This window comes from Cnephaeus nilssonii (genome assembly GCF_951640355.1).
Source record: "Cnephaeus nilssonii genome assembly, chromosome: 17".
Taxonomy (NCBI): domain Eukaryota; kingdom Metazoa; phylum Chordata; class Mammalia; order Chiroptera; family Vespertilionidae; genus Cnephaeus; species Cnephaeus nilssonii.
Genome location: NC_137088.1, coordinates 8,134,069 through 8,153,064, shown reverse-complemented (window position 1 = coordinate 8,153,064; position 18,996 = coordinate 8,134,069). Strand labels below are relative to the sequence as shown.

At 52.2% G+C, this 18,996-nt stretch overlaps 1 protein-coding gene across 5 annotated transcripts in view; it reads right to left on the bottom strand.

The window, feature by feature from the left end:
- TRAK1 (trafficking kinesin protein 1) overlaps positions 1-18,996 on the bottom strand; it is a 98,685-nt gene that overhangs the window by 55,504 nt on the left and 24,185 nt on the right. For 3 of the 5 annotated variants that reach the window (XM_079795769.1, XM_079795770.1, XM_079795771.1), the window contains exon 2: positions 15,868-16,062. Coding sequence is in view for 2 of the 5 variants with exons in the window: in XM_079795766.1 (XP_079651892.1) it covers positions 3,620-3,683 (64 nt within the window). In the remaining 3 variants the exon portion in view is untranslated. Of the gene's footprint in view, positions 1-3,619; positions 4,087-15,867; positions 16,063-18,996 lie in introns of those variants that run through there. The other 2 variants (XM_079795766.1, XM_079795765.1) reach the window with 2 other exon arrangements.

Below are 18,996 nucleotides of genomic sequence, written 5' to 3'. Positions count from 1 at the left end.
ACGTGCGCCTCGCTTCTGTAAGAGCGTACGCTGAAACCCAAGCCTTTTTGAAAATTAAAAAGCTCTCCCTCTCTTTATAAGAATACTTTTTTTTTTTTTTTTTGAGTGGCCAGTGCAGCCAGGAAACAACATAAGATTGTGCAGCAGACCTGCGGAATTATTTCCAGACCCCCGTGCCCGGGGCTGGTCTCCACGGGCAATGGCCCCACGTTTCCACAGCAAGCCTGATGGAAGCATCCCCGAAAGCAGGTGCTAAAAATTCAGATTTCTCGGAGCCTCTCCGGCTCTGGCGTGGGTCAGAGAACCTGCTTTCTTACTGAGCGGGTGATTTTCATGATCTGCCAGGCTTTCGAGGTTCTGCCACGAGAGACGGGACGCGGGCCGTGTCCTGAACCGTAACCCTGCTTGACACCAGAGTGCACACTGTCCACGGTGGACATTCTGTGACGGCGTCGGCTGGCTAATTCAAATCTCTAAACATCACCTAAGGTACCGGGCAGCCAAACCCTCTGATGTCTTATCATCCTAAGTCCCGGCCCTTCGTGTCCCCCTGGGGTCTTCCTGTGTGCTTGACGGGTGGGGGATGGGGTGTAAGATGCCACAGCCAACACTGGGCAGGGAGGAGAATGCAGCCATCCCACACGGAGCAAAACGCCCCTAAAGCTCAGAGGTAAAAAAAAAAAAAAAACACAACAACAGCGGCAGCCACTTCTCCTGTCAACTTTCAAGGAGGGGCCTGAATTGTCCTGCGGTTCTTGGTCCCACCCACCCACCCACCCTGCTTTTTTCAGCGCTGACCCTGCGATTGGAGGACGAGTCAGTAACTGGGACACACATGATGATGTTGCATCTTGTCCTAAGTGTTTGACTCAGCCTTTGGAATTTGCATGGAAAGTTCCCTAGAAGTCTTCCTCCTTAAGGACTCAGATGCCAAAGGATAGGGGAGGCTCCCCCAAGCTGTGTGCCTGCTCCCACCCGGCCTGCTCCCTGGGAAGGTGAGGACTGGGAGGTGAAGGCTGATTTGCAATTTCAAAGAAGCACACAGACAGAGGCAAACTGCATTTCCAGACGAACCCGCCGGGAACGAGTCCAGCCAGTTAGAACCACGGAAACAACGACAAAATTAGTGTGTACTTGAAAACCACCCCCCCCCCTTTTTTTTGTGTGGGTTTCCTGAGCTATGTATTTCTAGGCTTTTGTTCTCCTTCCATCCCTGTTTGCTATCTTTTTCTCTTTTTCTAATTGATTTTTAGAGAGAGACGAAGGGAGAGGGAGAGGGTGAGGGCGAGGGAGAGGGAGAAACATCCATCGCCTGCCTCCTGCAAACCCCCTACCAGAGATGAAGCCCACAGCCCTGGCACGTGTCCTGACCGAGAATCAAACCAGCAACACTTGGGTGCACAGGACGACGCCCAATAAACTCTGGTGTAATTATTGGCTAACTCTCTTCACAATGGGACTGTGAAAATGCCAGTTGTTCCAGGAAATTCCGTCCCAATGGCTCTCTCCCTTCATCCCAATGGAGATGGAGGGTGAAGGCCAGGCATTTTGCTCCACACACGTCCACACCGTCACTACAATCAACATGTATTTACCCGTCAACAGATGAGCCACCTCTTCTTCCATTTTCCTTTCCTGTTGCAAGAAGAGAGACCCGGCTGCCTCGGGGCCAAAAGACTCCACGGAGAAACGACTGGGTAAGAAAATCCTTCTGACAGCCGCGCAGATAAAGCAGCCTCCTCTCGCCCTCCAGATTGACCGGCACCGGGACCGGCTTTATCTCCACAGACAAGGGTGTAAAGAGAGCTGGGCAGCATAGCAACTGGGTCAAGACTGTGAGGAACCTTCCTCCCCCACTTCTAGGATGGATCCGTATGAGCCACGGCCACACCCATCGCACCCACAGGCCCAGGGACGGGTGTTCGGCTGTAGCCAATGGCCCACACGTTAAAGAGTTATGGAGCCCGGCCAGTGTGGCTCAGCAGCTGAGCATCAATCTAGGAACCAGGAGGTCAAGGTTCAATTCCAGGTCAGGGCACATGCCCTGGTTGTGAGCTCAAACTCCAGTAGAGGGCGTGCAGGAGGCAGCCGATCAATGATTCTCTTTCATCATTGATGTTTCTCTCTCTCTCTCTCTCTCTCTCTCTCCCTTTCTGAAATCAATAAAAACATATTTAAAAATAAAATTAAAAATAAAAAGTTATGGAGCCCAGCCAGTGTGGTTCAGTGATTGAGTGTTGACCGATGAAACAGGAGGTCGCGGTTTAATTCCCGCTCAGGGCACATGCCCAGGTTGTGGGCTCTATAGGTCACAGGATGGGAACTTGCTTCCAGAATAACATATGCAAAAGAAAACAAGAATCCAAGTCACCTTATCTCCCCCCCATCCCCCCACCCCGACCTCGAGAGCTGCCCACCACCATCATGACTCAAGATACTTAAAGACATACACAGACTCGACACGACACTGTCTTCAGCTAACTCTGGGGGCCGGTGGGGCTCAACTGGGGAGGCTGCTCAGCACATTTCAAACCTGCCCCCCAGCACCCCAGGAGAGCCTCTGGGCCCCTCTGCTGAGCCCACGGTCAGGGCAGACATCAGCGGATCAGAGATAATTATGCAATCGCTCAGCTTCCTAACGAGGCCAGCTGCCAGCCTGTTACATCATTCAGGTTAACCAAAGGTACCACCGTGCGAGCCATCTGCAGCCCCCTCTTCGATTAAACAGCAGCCACCTGACCGATGCAGGACTCACGTGGGGATGGGGACAGGTCCTCCCTGGGAGACGGACCCTGAATGTGAACATGTGCACTGTCCTTTTTGTGTGTTGCGTGTGCATGTGCAGGCATGTGGTTTGAGGGTCATTTTAAAGACGACGGACGAGCTATGACAGGCATGATTTCAATCCCCAACACCACAGGGGCCTGGGACCCCTCCCCTGGGGCCTGAAACCTCCAGAGGCCGGTCCGGCCACACAGGCTCCACCCAGTGTCCCCTGGAATGTGCCACGCCCTCCGTGCACAAACTGAGACCTGGCGGAAGGATGCAGGCTCTCCCTGCCCCTCCCAACACCACCCCCCACCCCCATCTCTGTGGATCCCATAAGCAAATTCCTCTGAACCACCTACTACGTGGGAGCGGCTGCCGCATCCTCTCGGGTCTCCCTGGGCGGCAGGTCTGAGCTCAGGAAAGGGCAGGTTCCCCCGGGCCTGCTGCTGCTGCTGCTGGTCCAGAAAGCCGCCTCTTAAACACACGGTCCCCTCGCCCCTCCGGCAGCGCGGAGCACAGCAAACACATCTCCGCTTGCACACACACGCACCAACGCCGCACTCACACCTCGCCCCTGTGCAACTTACAATGCTCGCCAGCCCAGCACCACAACACCATCTCCTCTTCCGAGCCAAGACCGGGCCACCGCAGAGGAGCCTCCCCCGGGCGTGAGCCCTGCCCACCTGCCATCCCCCACCGCGCCTGGGAAACGGTCAGAGCCACGCCTGTCTGCTGGCGGCACTGCTTCCAGGGCCCCCTTCTTCTCCCCGTCTCCCTCCCCTCTCCCGGGAGACAATGCCCCTACACATCCCCGCTGTGCGGTGCGGTGCTGGGCCGGGGCCGTCATTACCGTCCGAGCATTCTTCATAATACCAGTCTAGTTCATAATAATCCGCTTCGATGAATTTCTGCATAGTCAGTATCCTTGCCGAGAAGAGGGTGGACTTCACCGCGCCATGCACGCCATCCCCGTCAAGGAGAGCGCTGCCATGCCGCCCTGCCCTTCCAGAGCCCGGGGCGGGAGAGCGTCCCGGAACGCAGCGCCCCGATTAAGCGGTGCATGCTCAGTGACAGTCCGCAGCCCGAACAGAAGAGGGGCGATGGGAAGACAAATCCGCGGGGGGGCGGTCGGAGGAGCAGGCAGGGCGGCAATGTGCGGGGCTAACGGAGACCCCGGCAGCCCTGAATGGGAGTCGCCAGAGTCATCCTATCCAGGCGCATGGAGGGTGACGTCAGGGACACACACCACCGCCCAAGAGCGCTCACTCTGGCCTCGCATCCCGCTCACCGCTCATCTTTCAATCTCTCTGTTGCCATAGAAACCGGCCGGCTCTGGAAAATGATGTCGAGATGGAGGCAATGTCTCCCAAGGATGCTGAGAGCAGGGGCTGAGAGGTGCCACTCGGGGAGGAGGGAGGGTGCAGGCGGGGGTGGGGGTGGGGGGGCGGGGCTTCACCGCAGTCCTCACCTCCAGCAATGCCAGGACAAGTTTATGGGCTCAATCCTGGGCCACCACAGCGGCTGCGTTTGAAAAGGGCCACCTTTTAAAATCGGCAACCGTTCCTTCGCGCTTCCTTCCCTCAATCTGAACTCAAAGGGGAAGCCTCTCTCCAGATGTTTGACGGCCGCCGAAAACAATGTCAACCACGTAGAAAAGGGGAACATGTCCATGTGGACACCGTCCTGCTCTCTGCTCACGCCTTTGCTCAAACTTCTGGAAAACCGGCCTGCCGCATAAAGGGGGCCGTGCCCCAGGATACACGATGTCACAGACACTCACGCGTGGAGTCAAAGTACAAACACACACACCGAGGGGACGGTTTGCCTTCAGAAAGGCGGCTGCCTCCAGGGAGGGAGGGAGGGAGGGAGGGAGGGAGGGAGGGAGGGAGGGAGGGAGGGAGGGAGGTAGAGGGGGAGGGAGGGAGGGAGGGAGAGGGGGAGGGAGGGAGGGAGGGAGGTAGAGGGGGAGGGAGGAAGGGAGGGAGAGGGGGAGGGAGGGAGGGAGGGCATGGGGCTGTGAAACTGTCCTTATAAATACACCCATAATGTTTTATTTCCTTTAAAAAAATGGAGTTAACAGTGATTAGTTCTTGGTGTTTGGCATATTTGAAATGTCTCATTAAAATGAGCTACTGGATAGTCAGACAGACTGTAGAGCCACTGCAGGTCAAACCCTCCCCACGGCAGGATCTCTGAAGCTCAGCACCACTCATGTTTAGGTCGGATCGTTCTGTGCGGGAGGGCGATGAGGGGGATGAGGGGGAAAGGGGGGGTGGAGGGGCTATTCTTGACATCGTAGGGTGTTTAACAGCAGCCCCGCTCCACCCACTTAGATGCCAAGGAGCACCATCCTCTCTCCTCCAAGATGTGACACCCAAAAATGTCTCCAGATGCTGCCAAATGTCCCCCAGGGGCGAAAGCGTCTGGGTTGGTAACCGTTGCCCTAAAACAAATCTGTCACAGACCCCCACTGCCTGCTGGCTGTCACAGACCCCCACTGCCTGTTGGCCATCACAGACCCCCACTGCCTGTTGGCCGTCACAGACCCCCACTGCCTGTTGGCCATCACAGACCCCCACTGCTTGTTGGCCGTCACAGACCCCCACTGCCCGTTGACCGAGTACGGTCGCTACGTGTCGGGGCCAATGACAGCAGTGTGGCCTTGGTGCCGTTTCCCTCTTAATTCCCCACTACGGACTGTGTAACGTGCAAAGGAGCTGTAGTACGCGGTCCCTACACCACGCCCGGGAGGGGCGCCTCTTTTCTCCCACAGTGACCGTATGGACCACTTCCCTCTATGCTTCCCAAGGCACTGAGTGCCTGGAGGAATAAACTTCTAGGGAGAGACATCCCCTAGGGCATTCCCACGAGGCCCCACAGGAAGGCACCACTGCTGCTCTCCAGACCCCGCTGTGAACGGCAAGGCTCTTCAAAGACGGGCTGAACGAATGGGGAGAGGGAGAGGAGGAGGGGAAGGGAGGGAGCGAGGTAGTGATAGTGATTGTGGGAGTGTGTGTGTTAAGAGGAAAAGTTCTAGTCATACTGTATCACCATAAAAACAAAAAATAATGGACAGATGGACAGATGGAAGGACGGACTGAAGGACAGACGGACAGACTAATGGCAGGCGATCTGACGTCATAGTAAAGAGCATGGGCTTTTGGAGTCAGATGACCTGTTTGGTCCAAGCTCCTCGTTCACCTTCTCTGTGACCTTCATAGACCCCCCGAGTCTTATCTGCCGAATGGGGTGATCACAGAGCCCGCAGCACACGGGCGAGGCTTTCAGGAATGCGTGCACGGCACAGCGTTCAGCACAGGGCCTGGGACAAGGCGGGCTGGCGATCATCTTCCTCACTAGTTCGTTAAAACAGGAAACAAGCCAGTGCGAGCTACTAAAGAGAGAGGACAATTTTCTAGGCTATAATTAGGGAAATGAAGTGTAAACATCATTTATTAGATTTTCCCAGCATAATTAGTTCAAAGGCACCGAGTTCGCAGGGATGAGCAGGAGTGACCGTGGGGTGGGGAGGGGTGACATGTCTCAACAGCAATGCGCTATGGAACAAAACTTACATCAAGTCCAGAGCCTGCGCAGATCCCATTGACTTCTTAAGAAAAACGAGAAAGAAGAAAACAGAGAGTCTATAAATAAGAGGGGACAGGAGGTCACTGGTTGATTCCCGGTCAGGGCCACACGCCTCCGTTGCGAGCTCGATCCCCAGGAGGGAGCGTGTAGGGGGGCAGCTGACGATGTTTCTCTCTCATAGATGTTTCTCTCTTTCTCTCCCTCTCCCTTCTCTCTCTGAATAAATAAAAACATATTTAAAAAAAAGAAAATGTCAACGTGGCTTTGTGGTTTTAAAAAGAAATGTGACTTCCAGCTCCAACAAGAAAGTAGCCCAACGAGGAAGCCACTCCATGCATCACTGCACTCAACACCGTAGTGCCCAGACTTGGAGTTAAACCTTACCAGGGCTCCTTGCGTTACTGCTGATTCCAGGCTTAGGGCGGGGAAAAGCAAGACGGGCCTGCACCTCCACCTCGCACGGAGGCAAAGACTGCTTGCTCCCCAAGGCCTGGGGCAGAAGAGAGAAGGCACAGGAGCCAGCTGAAAGGGACCACCCAGGGCCAGGGAGTGGCAATTCGAACATTGAAAAGAAAATACAGTGAATGACAGTTAAAGGAGCCATGACCAGTTTGGCTCAGTGGATAGAGCGTCGGCCTACGGACTGAAGGGTCCCAGGTTCGATTCCGGTCAAGGGCAAGTACATACATTGGTTGCGGGCACATTCCCAGTATGTACAGGAGGCAGCTGATCGGTGTTTCTCTCTCGTCGATGTTTCTAACTCTTTATCCCTCTCCCTTCCTCTACATAAAAAATCAATAATATATATATATATTTTAATATATTTTATTGATTTTTTACAGAGAGGAAGGGAGAGGGATAGAAAGCTAGAAACATCGATGAGAGAGAGAATCATCGACCAGCTGCCTCCTGCACACCCCCTACCAGGGATGTGCCCGCAGCCAATGTACATGCCCTTGACCGGAATCGAACCTGGGACCCTTCAGTCCGCAGACCGACGCTCCATCCATTGAGCCAAACCGGTTTCGGCAATAAAATATATTTTAAAAAAATAATAGTTAAAGGAAACAAGCTGAGTGTCTGTAAAGGCCGTGAATATCCATGAACATCAAAACGAAAAGGGCAAGTGACACAGAAAGGGAAAGGGAATAGAACAGAAGATATTTTTAATCCACTTTAAGAAGCAGGGGAGGGTGGGTGGGTGGGACTCTCGTCTCAGTCGCTGTCTGTTTGACACAGCACTGTCTGCCATTTCTGTCCCCGGGAGGCTGCCGGATAGGGAATGAGGAGGCCGGTAAGAGAACAGAGAGCCGGAGGCTGTGGTCACAAACCACACCAGGTAGGAGGAGGGCCTAGCCCTGCCATGCAGCCTGGTCAAGCCTACGCTCTCTTTTGTCAGAGAACCTGATAGATCCTGTCTGCAAGCTTAAGGGGAATCTACTTAAATACATTTGTCATCAAATTTAAATGCTTAAAAGACTTCAATAAAATCTCCACGTTTCTAATTGTTAGTTGTGTGAGCACCTGAATTAAAGTCACATACATATGTACAATTTTATACACATACTTGTATGTATGCATGTAACCATTTTCAATAGTTTGTGATTCAGTACAGTTGAAAGGTGAGTAGACTACTAACAACTGAGGATCAGAGTTATGAATTAGGAGTTTGCCCCCAAGGGTCCCGGACATGACAGATCTTGCCGCAGGCCACCTTCCTCCGTGCCCCCTGGTGATCAGCACAGGCCACGCCGAGGCCCTCGCTGCCCAGTGAACAGCGGGAGGTGCAAGGCCTGCTCCCTGGGCCTCTCCCTCCTGCTTGGAGCTGAGCCTCTCGGGCCCCAATCCCCTCTGGAACGTGCTCCCAGTCTCCAGAGCTTTCCCCTCCAGGAAACAGTACTGCCATCCTTCCGTCTACAGCAGAGGACAGCCAGCCAGGAGCCTAAGACAGGGGGGAAGCCCCCAAGGGCCCTGACCCTCCGTTCCAGAGGGGGCGGCGGGGCCCCCATGAGACACGGCCTTCCACCAGGCCTTCCCTCCACTTGCTACAGAAAATGACCCCACAGGATGCTCCTGCAGCGTTCTTCTGATTTTTAAAAACATTGCGGCTGCCAGTCACGAAGCTCCCGTGGCAGAAGGCAGGCTGCTAACGAACAGCCTGCTGTCAACCACCTCCCAAACCGTCTCCACTTCATTTCGGGTGCCCGTCCCACCTCCGGGGAGAACAAAGCCTGGCTTTCAGAGAAGACACCCCAAAGCAGGGACACAGCATTCGGTGGAGCACCGCACAGCCAAGTGCCCCCGGCCTCGGGGTGGTTACTAAATTCACCGTGTCGGAGAAGGGACAGAGAAGGAACGGGGTTCGGACGTGCCGCACACCCAAGTCTGCAGCCTGCAGCCTGGGAGGGCCACTTGGGTACCTCACTCCTGGGAGCCGCAGGTCACGTAGCAGATGTCACAGGCTCCCAAACACCAACCCCCAGGGTCCCCGATCATGCGCCTGCTGTGACTCTGGACGGCGGCGGCCTGAGCCCAGTGCCCAGGAGCAGTGGATGGGGTGCAAGCTGAGCCGTCACGTCAATTCCCCAGCTGGGCCCGTTCCAGCTTTGTGTTAAAGATGCTGGATGAACATGAAAAGGAAAACGGTCAATCTGTACGGAATCACTTGCCAAGCATCTTTGTTTTTAAAAGGAAGAGAAAAAAATAATGTTGGAATCGGGTTTGATGAGAAAGAATGAAAGCTGCCAGGTGGCAGGTGATGAAGTAAACCTAGGGACCATGTGGATAAATCTGGCACCATGACCACATGAGGCACCATGACCACGTGTAGCACCATGACCACATGAGGCACCATGACCACATGAGGCACCGTGACCACGTGTAGCACCATGACCACATGAGGCACCATGACCACATGAGGCACCGTGACCACATGAGGCACCATGACCACGTGTAGCACCATGACCACATGAGGCACCAGGACCACATGAGGCACCATGGCCACATGAGGCACCATGACCACGTGTAGCACCATGACCACATGAGGCACCATGACCACATGTAGCACCGTGACCACATGAGGCACCGTGACCACGTGAGGCACTGTGACCACATGAGGCACCATGGCCACGTGTGGCGCCATGGCCAAGTGAACACCATGACCACATGAGGTACTGTGACCACGTGAGGCGCTGTGACCACATGAGGCACCAGAACCACGTGTGGCACCATGACCACGTGTGGCATCATGACCATGTGGGACACCAGGACCATGTAGGGCACCATGACCACATGAGGTACCACGACCTCATGAGGCACCATGACCACATGTGGCACCGTGACCACGTGTGGCTCACATGTGGGAAATGACCGTGCAGCCAGGGCTTCTCTGCTCCCACCTCCGGCTCTGCAGACATCTGTGCAGCTAAAAGCAGTCAATTCAACACCGCAGTCGGGCCCAGCCTTCTCCCTCGCATCGCACAGACGTTTGCTGAGGCTGTGGCCGTCCTGGTGCTGAGAGGGATGCACTCCTACGACTGGTCCAGCTCACCAGCCGCTTCTCAGTGTCGGATGTGGGCTCTTCTCAAATGCCCGTTAGTCTCGTTGCCCTCAGTGAAGCAGACCCTTCACCAGCTCCCCTGCCTTTGTTCCTGTTCTTCAAGGTCAGACAGAGCCTTGGTGACAATTTGTACTTAATTCCATGTCATGGGGATGTCAAGTACAGCGTTGGGGACACAGTCAATAATATTGTAATAACTATGTATGGTACCAGGTGGGTACTAGACTGGTCAGGGGTGATCGCTGCCTAAGTTATATATTAATAATACAGATCAAAGAGACTTAGAAATCGTCACCTCTTCAGTCCCAGTAAACCAATTCTAGAAATACACCCTAAAGAAATCATGAGTTGGGTGGACAAATGCATATGTAGGAGGATGTTCACGTATGTGTTATTGACAAAAAATTAGAAACAACTGAGGTTCATTATAATAGACCAAATGGTTAGATATAAATGATGGAATATTAAGCAAAAGTGATTTTCAAGAATTTAAATGCCATGGGGAAATGGTCAAAATACACCATTAAGTAAAAAAGCTTTATGTTCCCAAATATGTAATATGTTTGTTACAGAGGAAAAAGCAACAAAAAATATCTCAAAAAAATGTAAGTAGTGGTTGCTAAATTAGTCATCTTTTTGTCTTTATTTTCCAAGTTATCTACAATCAGTGTGCTGCTATGACCAGAAGATATGTTATTTAAAAACCAAGTTCATTAAAAGGCCAAGCACTAAGGCTGAGATATGGGGTAGGCTCCATAAACCCATAAAGTAGTACCAAGCACCCCTGGTTTCTGACTCTGAAAATCAGAAACAGACAATGACGGATGAATGGGTGAAGTTGTGGTGTGTGTGTATGTGTGTGTGTGTTGTGTGTTGTGTGTTGTGTAATGGAATATTATTCAGCCATAAAAAATTAGGCAGTCCCACCATTTCCAACAACATGGCTAGACCTTGAGGGCATTACGCTAAGTGAAATAAGTCAGACAGAGAAAGACAAATACTACTATGATCTCATTTATATTTGGGGGGAAAAAATTAAAACCCAAAACCAAACTCATAGAAAAAGAAATCAGACCCATGGTTATCAGAGGCAGAGGGTAGAGAGGGCGAATTGGAGGAAGGTGGGTATAAGGTACAAACTTCTAACCAAAGGCCCAGAGACCTTCCTGCACTGACCCAACCCAGTGCAAAGTCCCTGGTTAGGTAAGAAAAGAAAGTCAATAGTCCAGGAAACGACTCCACTTCCTTGGCCAGAAAACCTCAGCTGGAACTCAAACAAATCAAGTTCACAGAAGATTACGGGTGCATACCAGGCACTCGATAAATACTTGGCTGATTCATCCCGGCAAAAGCAAACAACGCAATGATGTCTCAAAACCCTTGTTTGCTTCAAAACCTTCTCCTCTCCTCAGGAAAAGAACTGTTTGGGTGCCCTCAGAGGTGAGTGGTCAGCAGATCATACGCACCTGAGACATAGAGAAATTCCTTTTCTTGATCCATGTTCCTCAGACAAAAGTTACATAGTGTGGCCCATGGAAAGAGGAACCAGAAGGAGCCGCAGCCACCTCTACATCAACACATGGCCTTCATGCCTGCTGTCTGCTGAATGTCACATGACTGAAGGTCTACAGCACAGCGTCGTGCCCACCTGAGGTCAGGGGAGCGTGACCTACAGACCACAGGAGGGAGGCAGACTTCACAGGGAAGAAGGAAACCTCCCCGTGAATGCAAGCTACGTCAGGCTGGGCTTCCCTTGGAACAGTGACCTTGAATAAAAAATAAATTTTGGCCCAGCCTGTGTGGGTCAGTGGTTGAGCATTGACCTACAAACCAAGAGGTCACGGGCTTGATTCACGGCCAGGGTACATGCCCTTGATCACCAGTAGGGACCGATCGATGTTTCTCTCATCGATGTGTCTATCTCTCTATCCCTCTCCCTCCCCCTACCTCAAAAATCAATTAAAAAGTAAATGTTGACTATGTCGGATATATATTTTATAAATTAATAAGCTACTGATATATTCAGAAACTGAGGGTGTGTTTTTTCCATTTTTACCAAATGAGCTTTATGCTTAATCTAGAATTTTTTCTTGTTTAGCTACTTTGAGAGTGGTTAAGAGATGGAGTCAAACCAGTCAACCTAGGTTTGAAGCTCAGCACCCACCTTGCTGTGTGACTGAGCAAGAGCCTCAGTCTCACCATATGTAGAATGGGAACATCGAGACTACTTAAATCAAGGCCACTGTGAGGATTAAATGAGCAACACGTAAAGCATTAAAAAAAAGTCCTGGCCTACAGTAAGCACTAAACGCTGACTGTCATTTGTACTTCCTGTTGAACTCTAACCGCCCCATCTCTATGGGCACATTTGTGCTGTGGGTCATGTTCACCATCTGTGTGTCTCAGACTCATCAGGAGCCAAAAAACCCACCTGACTGCGGAAGTGTTGAAATTTTTCTAAAAAGGCCATTCTACCGTGTGGTCAGGTGGACCCCCGAAGCTTCTTGCCTCTTCTCAACAAGCCAGGTGAGGGCCAGATTTCAAAGGCAAAGTGTCGTTTCTCCTCTCTGGGGGATGACAGGTAAGGGAAGGGAGGTGAGTTTTATCCCCGCTCTGATGTGTGTAGAAACAGCATAGGTGACTCGTTCATCAGTGGTCCAGACCTGGGGAAGCTACTAGAACCCCCGGGAGCCCCCTTATCGCCACTCACACCCACCACATAGAACCACGGCCCCAATCAGTGCAGAAAAATCTAAATGGAAGGAAGGGTGCTGCTATCTTCTCACACACCTCACAAATGCCTTCACACACCTGTGAGTCACAGGGCTGTGAGTCACGGCATCTCCTGGGTTACACATGTGTAAACAAACAAACCCCAAACAGCCACCACACACAGAGCCTGGCTAGCCTGTGCCTCCCAGCGGCTGCGTTGCAGGCAGGTACGGAGACCGGAAGAAAGCCTGTGACTGAAGTGCTTCTTTGTCAGCCCAAGAAATACCAACATCGAACAACAAAGGTGTTTTCAAAGCAACGATTGAGGAAGGTGATCGTTCAAGGTGTCAGCTTCTCCTTCAGCACGACATGAAAATACCCGTGATTTCTACTGGTGGCAAAGTCACGGATTCTGCTGATACCCTTGTGCCGTTTTCTACGCTCATAACGGAAGGAAACACTGCATTTCAGTTAGAAGCTAATGAAACTAAAGATGTGCCTCTTCCCTTTACAAGTTCGCAGACCCCCTCCTCGGTCTCCCCAGGCCCTCTGGGGGTCCCAGGACTTGCTTTGAAAGCCTGGCTCTCGGGAGTGCGATGTTTAAGTTAACACCTGATCCCTCGGGTCGTCGGTATCTAGCAGACCCCTCCTTTGCTCTAAGCACGGGGACCACGGAGGAAAATACAGGATGACGGTAAGACTTGGATGCAACTGTACTCTGAGAACTTTCAGCGTCGCTGCTCAATGCTCATCCTGGTTCCTCCAGTTTTACTGCAATCTGTGTTGTCCCACTGCCAACTCTACCAAGTTTCTTCTATTGTTCTCTCTTAAAGATCGGTAACTAAAAGCAAAGCAAACCAACCACAAATAAGACGCAGGGTCTGGTCAAGTCTGCTGCTCACGGATTTTAGAAGCTGCGGATGGGTGTTCCCGGGGAGATACCGCGAGCCCCCCACGCTTCCACCTCCCCTAGAACAGTGGTCGGCAACCCGTGGCTCGTGAGCCACATGCGGCTCTTTGGCCCCTTGAGTGTGGCTCTTCCACAAAATACCACGGCCTGGGCGAGTCTATGTTGAAGAAGTGGCGCTAGAAGAAGTTTAAGTTTAAAACATTGGGCTCTCAAAAGAAATTGCAATCGTTGTCCTGTTGATATCTGGCTCTGTTGACCAATGAGTTTGCCGACCACTGGCCTAGAATAAAACCAGCCCCGCCCAAAACGGCAGACACTTGACAGGGTGACGTGAGGCAATTCGCGGGAAAGTTCTCTGGAGACAGTGAGACCATGAACACCGTGATGACTGATCAGCACGTCCGAGGGGGAACTCGGGAGCCTCCTGCGGCAGAAACAGCCGTGAGGTTCCTGCAGAATCTCAAGGTAGAGAAAGTAACAGAAATCTCCAGAAAAATAATCCCGCTGCGAATGCTCCTGTGAGGCAGTCTGAAGGAACCAAATGCAGAGCCTACCAAGGAGGTTGCTCTTGTCCCCCGGGTCCCTGTCAGCACAGACACTGGGAGTAAGTTGCAAAGAGACGCCTGTATCTTTCGAGACACGCCAGAAGGCCCACTGCGCCCACCTGAACATGAGCACCAGCCCAGCATGCTTCCTCTCTGCCTGGCTGTGGCCTGGCCTGTTTTTATTCCCACTGAGACTGACGATCCGCAGTGCCCACAGACAGACCGTGGGGCGTGTGTTAGCGTGAAAACACAGGTCGGTTTAAGGAGCATTCCTTTCCTATGAAGCTCTGATAGAGAGAAGGTGAACATGGCCCGAGAGACACTAACGGGGACACGGGCCGTTCTGACGTGCTGATTATAATTGATTTCACAAATTCACGAACACTGAAGATCCGTCTACGGAGGAAATGACAGGAAACTGGACAGGTGCCGTGTAAGCCCGTTTTCAACCAAGTTATCTCCAGGTAGGAGCAGGATTGCCGTGCTTTTTAAGGTGACACCAGGACACACAGGTAGGTCCATGATGTCGCTTTGAAAGGAGACTGGTCAACGCCAAGGAGACCGGTCCAGCCCAGCAATGTCAGAGGGCTGCCGCGACCCTCTCAAGAGTGAAATGTTTCTACCAAGGCACCTCGGGAATGAACGTCAGGAAGATCACTGGGATGCATTTTTAAAATCATGACGTTTTCTTCAAGCCTGCAAAGTCAGGCTCCACGCCCTCGTCATCGCAAACACCCTGAAAACCCCACCTAGTGTACGGCCCACCCTCCCAGGCAGGGCTCTGCAGCCCCCGCAGGCCTGGCTCGCCGCCCCAGGGGCGTGGTGGGTCCCCTGAAGGACCAGCTTCTGACACGGAAACCATCAGCCTTGGTCTTGCTATGTTACAGAAGTACGGAGTGGCCAAGATGTTCCCCATATCTTGGGTTTAAATGCTGACACACTCCCTCCCAGTAAGAGTTTCTAAGGACTCACGTGGTACTTTTGGTTTGGAGGGGGAATGGGGGCATTTTCAAATTCTTCGGTACAGTTAAGAGAAAGTCGGTTCAAATGGAAACTTGGCCCTGGCCGGTTTGGCTCAGTGGGTAGAGCGTGGGCCCACAGACCGGAGGGTCGTGGGTTTGATTCCGGTCAAGGGCACGAACCTCGGTCGCAGACTCATTCCCCGGCCCAGGTCAGGGTACATGCGGGAGGCAACCAGTTGATGTGTCTCTCTCACATCCGTGTTTTTCTCCCTCTGTCTCTCCCCCTCCCTACCACTCTCTCTAAAAGTCAATGGAAAAATATCCCTGGGTGAGGATTAACTTAAAAAAAAACAAAAAAGGAAATTTGGCCGAAACCGGTTTGGCTCAGTGGATAGAGCATCGGCCTGCGGACTCAAGGGTCCCAGGTTCGATTCCGGTCAAGGGCATGTACCTTGGTTTCGGGCACATCCCCAATAGGGGGTGTGCAAGAGGCAGCTGATCGATGTTTCTCTCTCATCGATGTTTCTAACTCTCTCTCTCTCTCTTCCTCTCTGTAAAAAATCAATAAAATATATATATATATATATATATATATATATATATTAAAAAAAGGAAATTTGTACTTGTTCCCCACAACTCTAAAATTTCTCATCAGAACGCTCAAACTCCAGGCCTTTTATGGGGCGAAACCTGACAGCCATGCTTCCTGACCACCTTTTCACGCGGGCTGGGCTGGCACAGGCCTTGTAACCAGGACGGCTTCAGGTGAGGCTGGCTAAGAAGAACGGGTCACCCCGGTGCCCCGCGAGCGGATCGACTTACGGAAGTACTTCAGCGTCTCTTCAATTTGCTCGGTGGTGAGGTCGATGTTGGCGTCTGGCGAGAGGAGGGGTGTGTGGAGCCAGTCGTCGTGGTCATAGCCGTAGATGGTGTCGGCCCTCAGCTTGTAGTGGGGCAGCTGCTCCTCCAGCAGGCTGATGATCTCGACTTCCGGCAGGTCGGTGCTGTTGCACACGTCTAGAGGGAGGACGGAGAAGTGAGAGCCCAGACCTGGCGGCGCCCCGGCTGCTGCTCGTTCACTAACTTGGTGGCTCGGAGCAGGTACCTCTGGTTATTTCCCCCCAGCACGGAGTGGCCAGACAAGGCCACACCCAGGGTCTTGAGCAACTCTAAATCCCACTCTCACAACTTAGAATGGTGCACGCTTAGTGCCAAGCACTGCCTGCAACAGTTCCTGCCACTTCCTGCGAAGAAAAGGCCAAATCCTGTGCCTTCAGCGTCTGGGCCTAGTCTTCCTTTCCAAGCCTTCCTCCGGCCACTCTCTCTCCATCACTCCTAGCTTAAGCCAAACCAGTTATAATTTCACCAAGATGCCTACCTTCTTTCTGCCGCTCTCTTACCATTCAAGCTATCCCCTCCACATAGGGTCTTGCTTTCACTTCATTCATCCATTCATTCATTCATTCATTCATGCATCTGTTCACCCACCTACATTTCCTTCCATGCACCCATCCAAACATGTCCTGGGTACCAGAGACACAGGAGACACAATTGGTACAGGCAACGGCCATGGGCCTGCCCTTGCCAAGCTTGGGTGCTCACGGCCTCCCCACCAGGAGAGCGCCAGGTGGCTCTCCATCGCGGCATAGCTCAAATGCCACCTCTCCTCTGGCACACTGGTGCTCTGAGCACTGTGGGCAGAATTCACCTGTCTCCCCGCTTCAATACAATCAGCCCTCCACAGCCACAGGATCTGCATCCGCGGATTCGGCCAACCACAATGGAAATATTTGGGGCCGGGGGAGGAGGGTAGTTACACTATTGCTGATGGGTACTCTGTGGTTAGGCCTACAAAGGTTGTATCTGTACTGAACAGGCATGGACTTTCGCCCCTTGTCATTATTCCCTACACAACAGAGTATAACAAGTATCTCCATAGCATTTATACTGGATTAGGTATTAGGTATTATCAGTAATCTAGGGACGACTTAAAAGTATACGGGAGGATGTGCGTCGGTTATCTGCAAGTACTACGCCATTTCCTCTAAGGCACATGAGCACCTCTGGACTTCGGTATCTGAGGGGGTCCTGGAATCGATCTCCCACAGATACCAAGGGACCATTGTAGTCACAGCATTTTGTCAGAACGTCCATAGCTTCACTTAGGAAGTTCTGTCTTCTTCCAGGTATTTTAGTATCTGACTCATCCCCCTGTGAGATGGCAAACATCTCACATTCACCGCACCATCACACTCCACACCTCCCATCATCACATCCCATACAGGGTTGTCCTCCATCCACCCCACTCTCCTGGCCCAGACCGTGCTCCGTGGCTGCGAGATACTGCCTAGGACGGTGATTCAATCCATACGAAGCACATGCATGCAGGCCTTTCATTAAATTATAAACGGGGCAACAACCTCAAGATGTTCCCAGGACCAGCCTCACACAACTTCCTACCCCCGCCCCCCCCCCCCCCCCGCCCCGGAGGAATGAATTAAATAAATGCTAATGGGTAGCTATCATCTGATTCTGGCATCCATCACGGTATCGGCCCATTTCACAGGAAGTATTGGGGACCCATGACGGTAAACGACCCATGTGAGCAGCGGTGGTTTTGTCCACCCATAAAAATGAAGGTGCCCACGGCGCACACAGCTGAACCCGAGAGAAGAGCTAACTGGGCTAGAAATGAGCCTTCAATGAGAAAAGCCATTCACAAGAGGAGAATACAATGGGGTCAATTCTTAAGAAGGTGGTTGCACCAAGTTCCTGTCTTGAAGCAGAAAACAAAGATGGTGGATCCGGGTGGAGACCAGTTCAGTCTCCCATTCCTCTTGAAAATGTATGAAAGGATGGGAAAAACAAAAACAAACACTCTCAAGAGAAATAAAACCCAACAGCAAGGGAAAATAAAGAGGCGATGCCGACAAGAGATCAAAATGATGGGGTATTTCTAAAAGATGGAAGTTGGCATCAAATTAAAGGGGAAAGGACCAGCTCTAACGCAGCGCACAGAGGAAGTGACACGCAAAGGCTGGGTGAGTCCCGGTGCTCCAGGCCGGGGGAGCAGAGAGGGAGCAGGAAGGGCCTGGGCCCCAAAGCGGCACAGCAGGGAGGCCCAGTCCCTGCGCTCCTCTCCCGGCTCGAACCCAGGCAAGGAGGCAGCAGGGCAGTGACCGCAGGGCTGCTCATGCTCACCTGACTGTGGAGACAGACACCTGTGCCCAGAAGAACAGCCATCCAACGGCTTCCCCAAATCTCTGTCTCTTTCCTGTTCAATAAGACGGCCACACAGCCAGCTGGTGTGGCCCAGTGCTTGAGCATCAACCTATGAACAGGAAGTCGTGGTTCGATTCCTGGTCAAGGCACATGCCCTGATTGAGGGCTCGATCCTCAGTGGGGGGCGTGCAGGAGGCGGCCGATCAATGATTCTCTCTCATCATCGGTGTTTCTATCTCTCTATCCCTCTCCCTTCCTCTCTCTCTCAAATAAAAATCAATAAAGACATATTAAAAAATAAATAAAAAAAGACAGCCACAGAGCAGGCAAAAAATATCTGGGATCACAGGTGGAGAGAGCAATGGTCTCCCTTTGGGCCGGAGCCCACCAAGGTCACCTGGGGGCTTCCCTCCCCCCGTCCCCAACTACCTTCTCACTCAATTCACATGCAAAGCTTCACGGCAGAACACTTCAGCCAAGGGAGCCCGTGGTTTGTCAAGAGCCTAGGACCGTGGTCGGCAAACTGCGGCTCGCGAGCCACATGCGGCTCTTTGGCCCCTTGAGTGTGGCTCTTCCACAAAATACCACGGCCTGGGCGAGTCTATTTTGAAGAAGTGGCATTAGAAGAAGTTTAAGTTTAAAAAATTTGGCTCTCAAAAGAAATTTCAATCGTTGTCCTGTTGATATTTGGCTCTGTTGACTAATGACTTTGCCGACCACGGGCCTAGG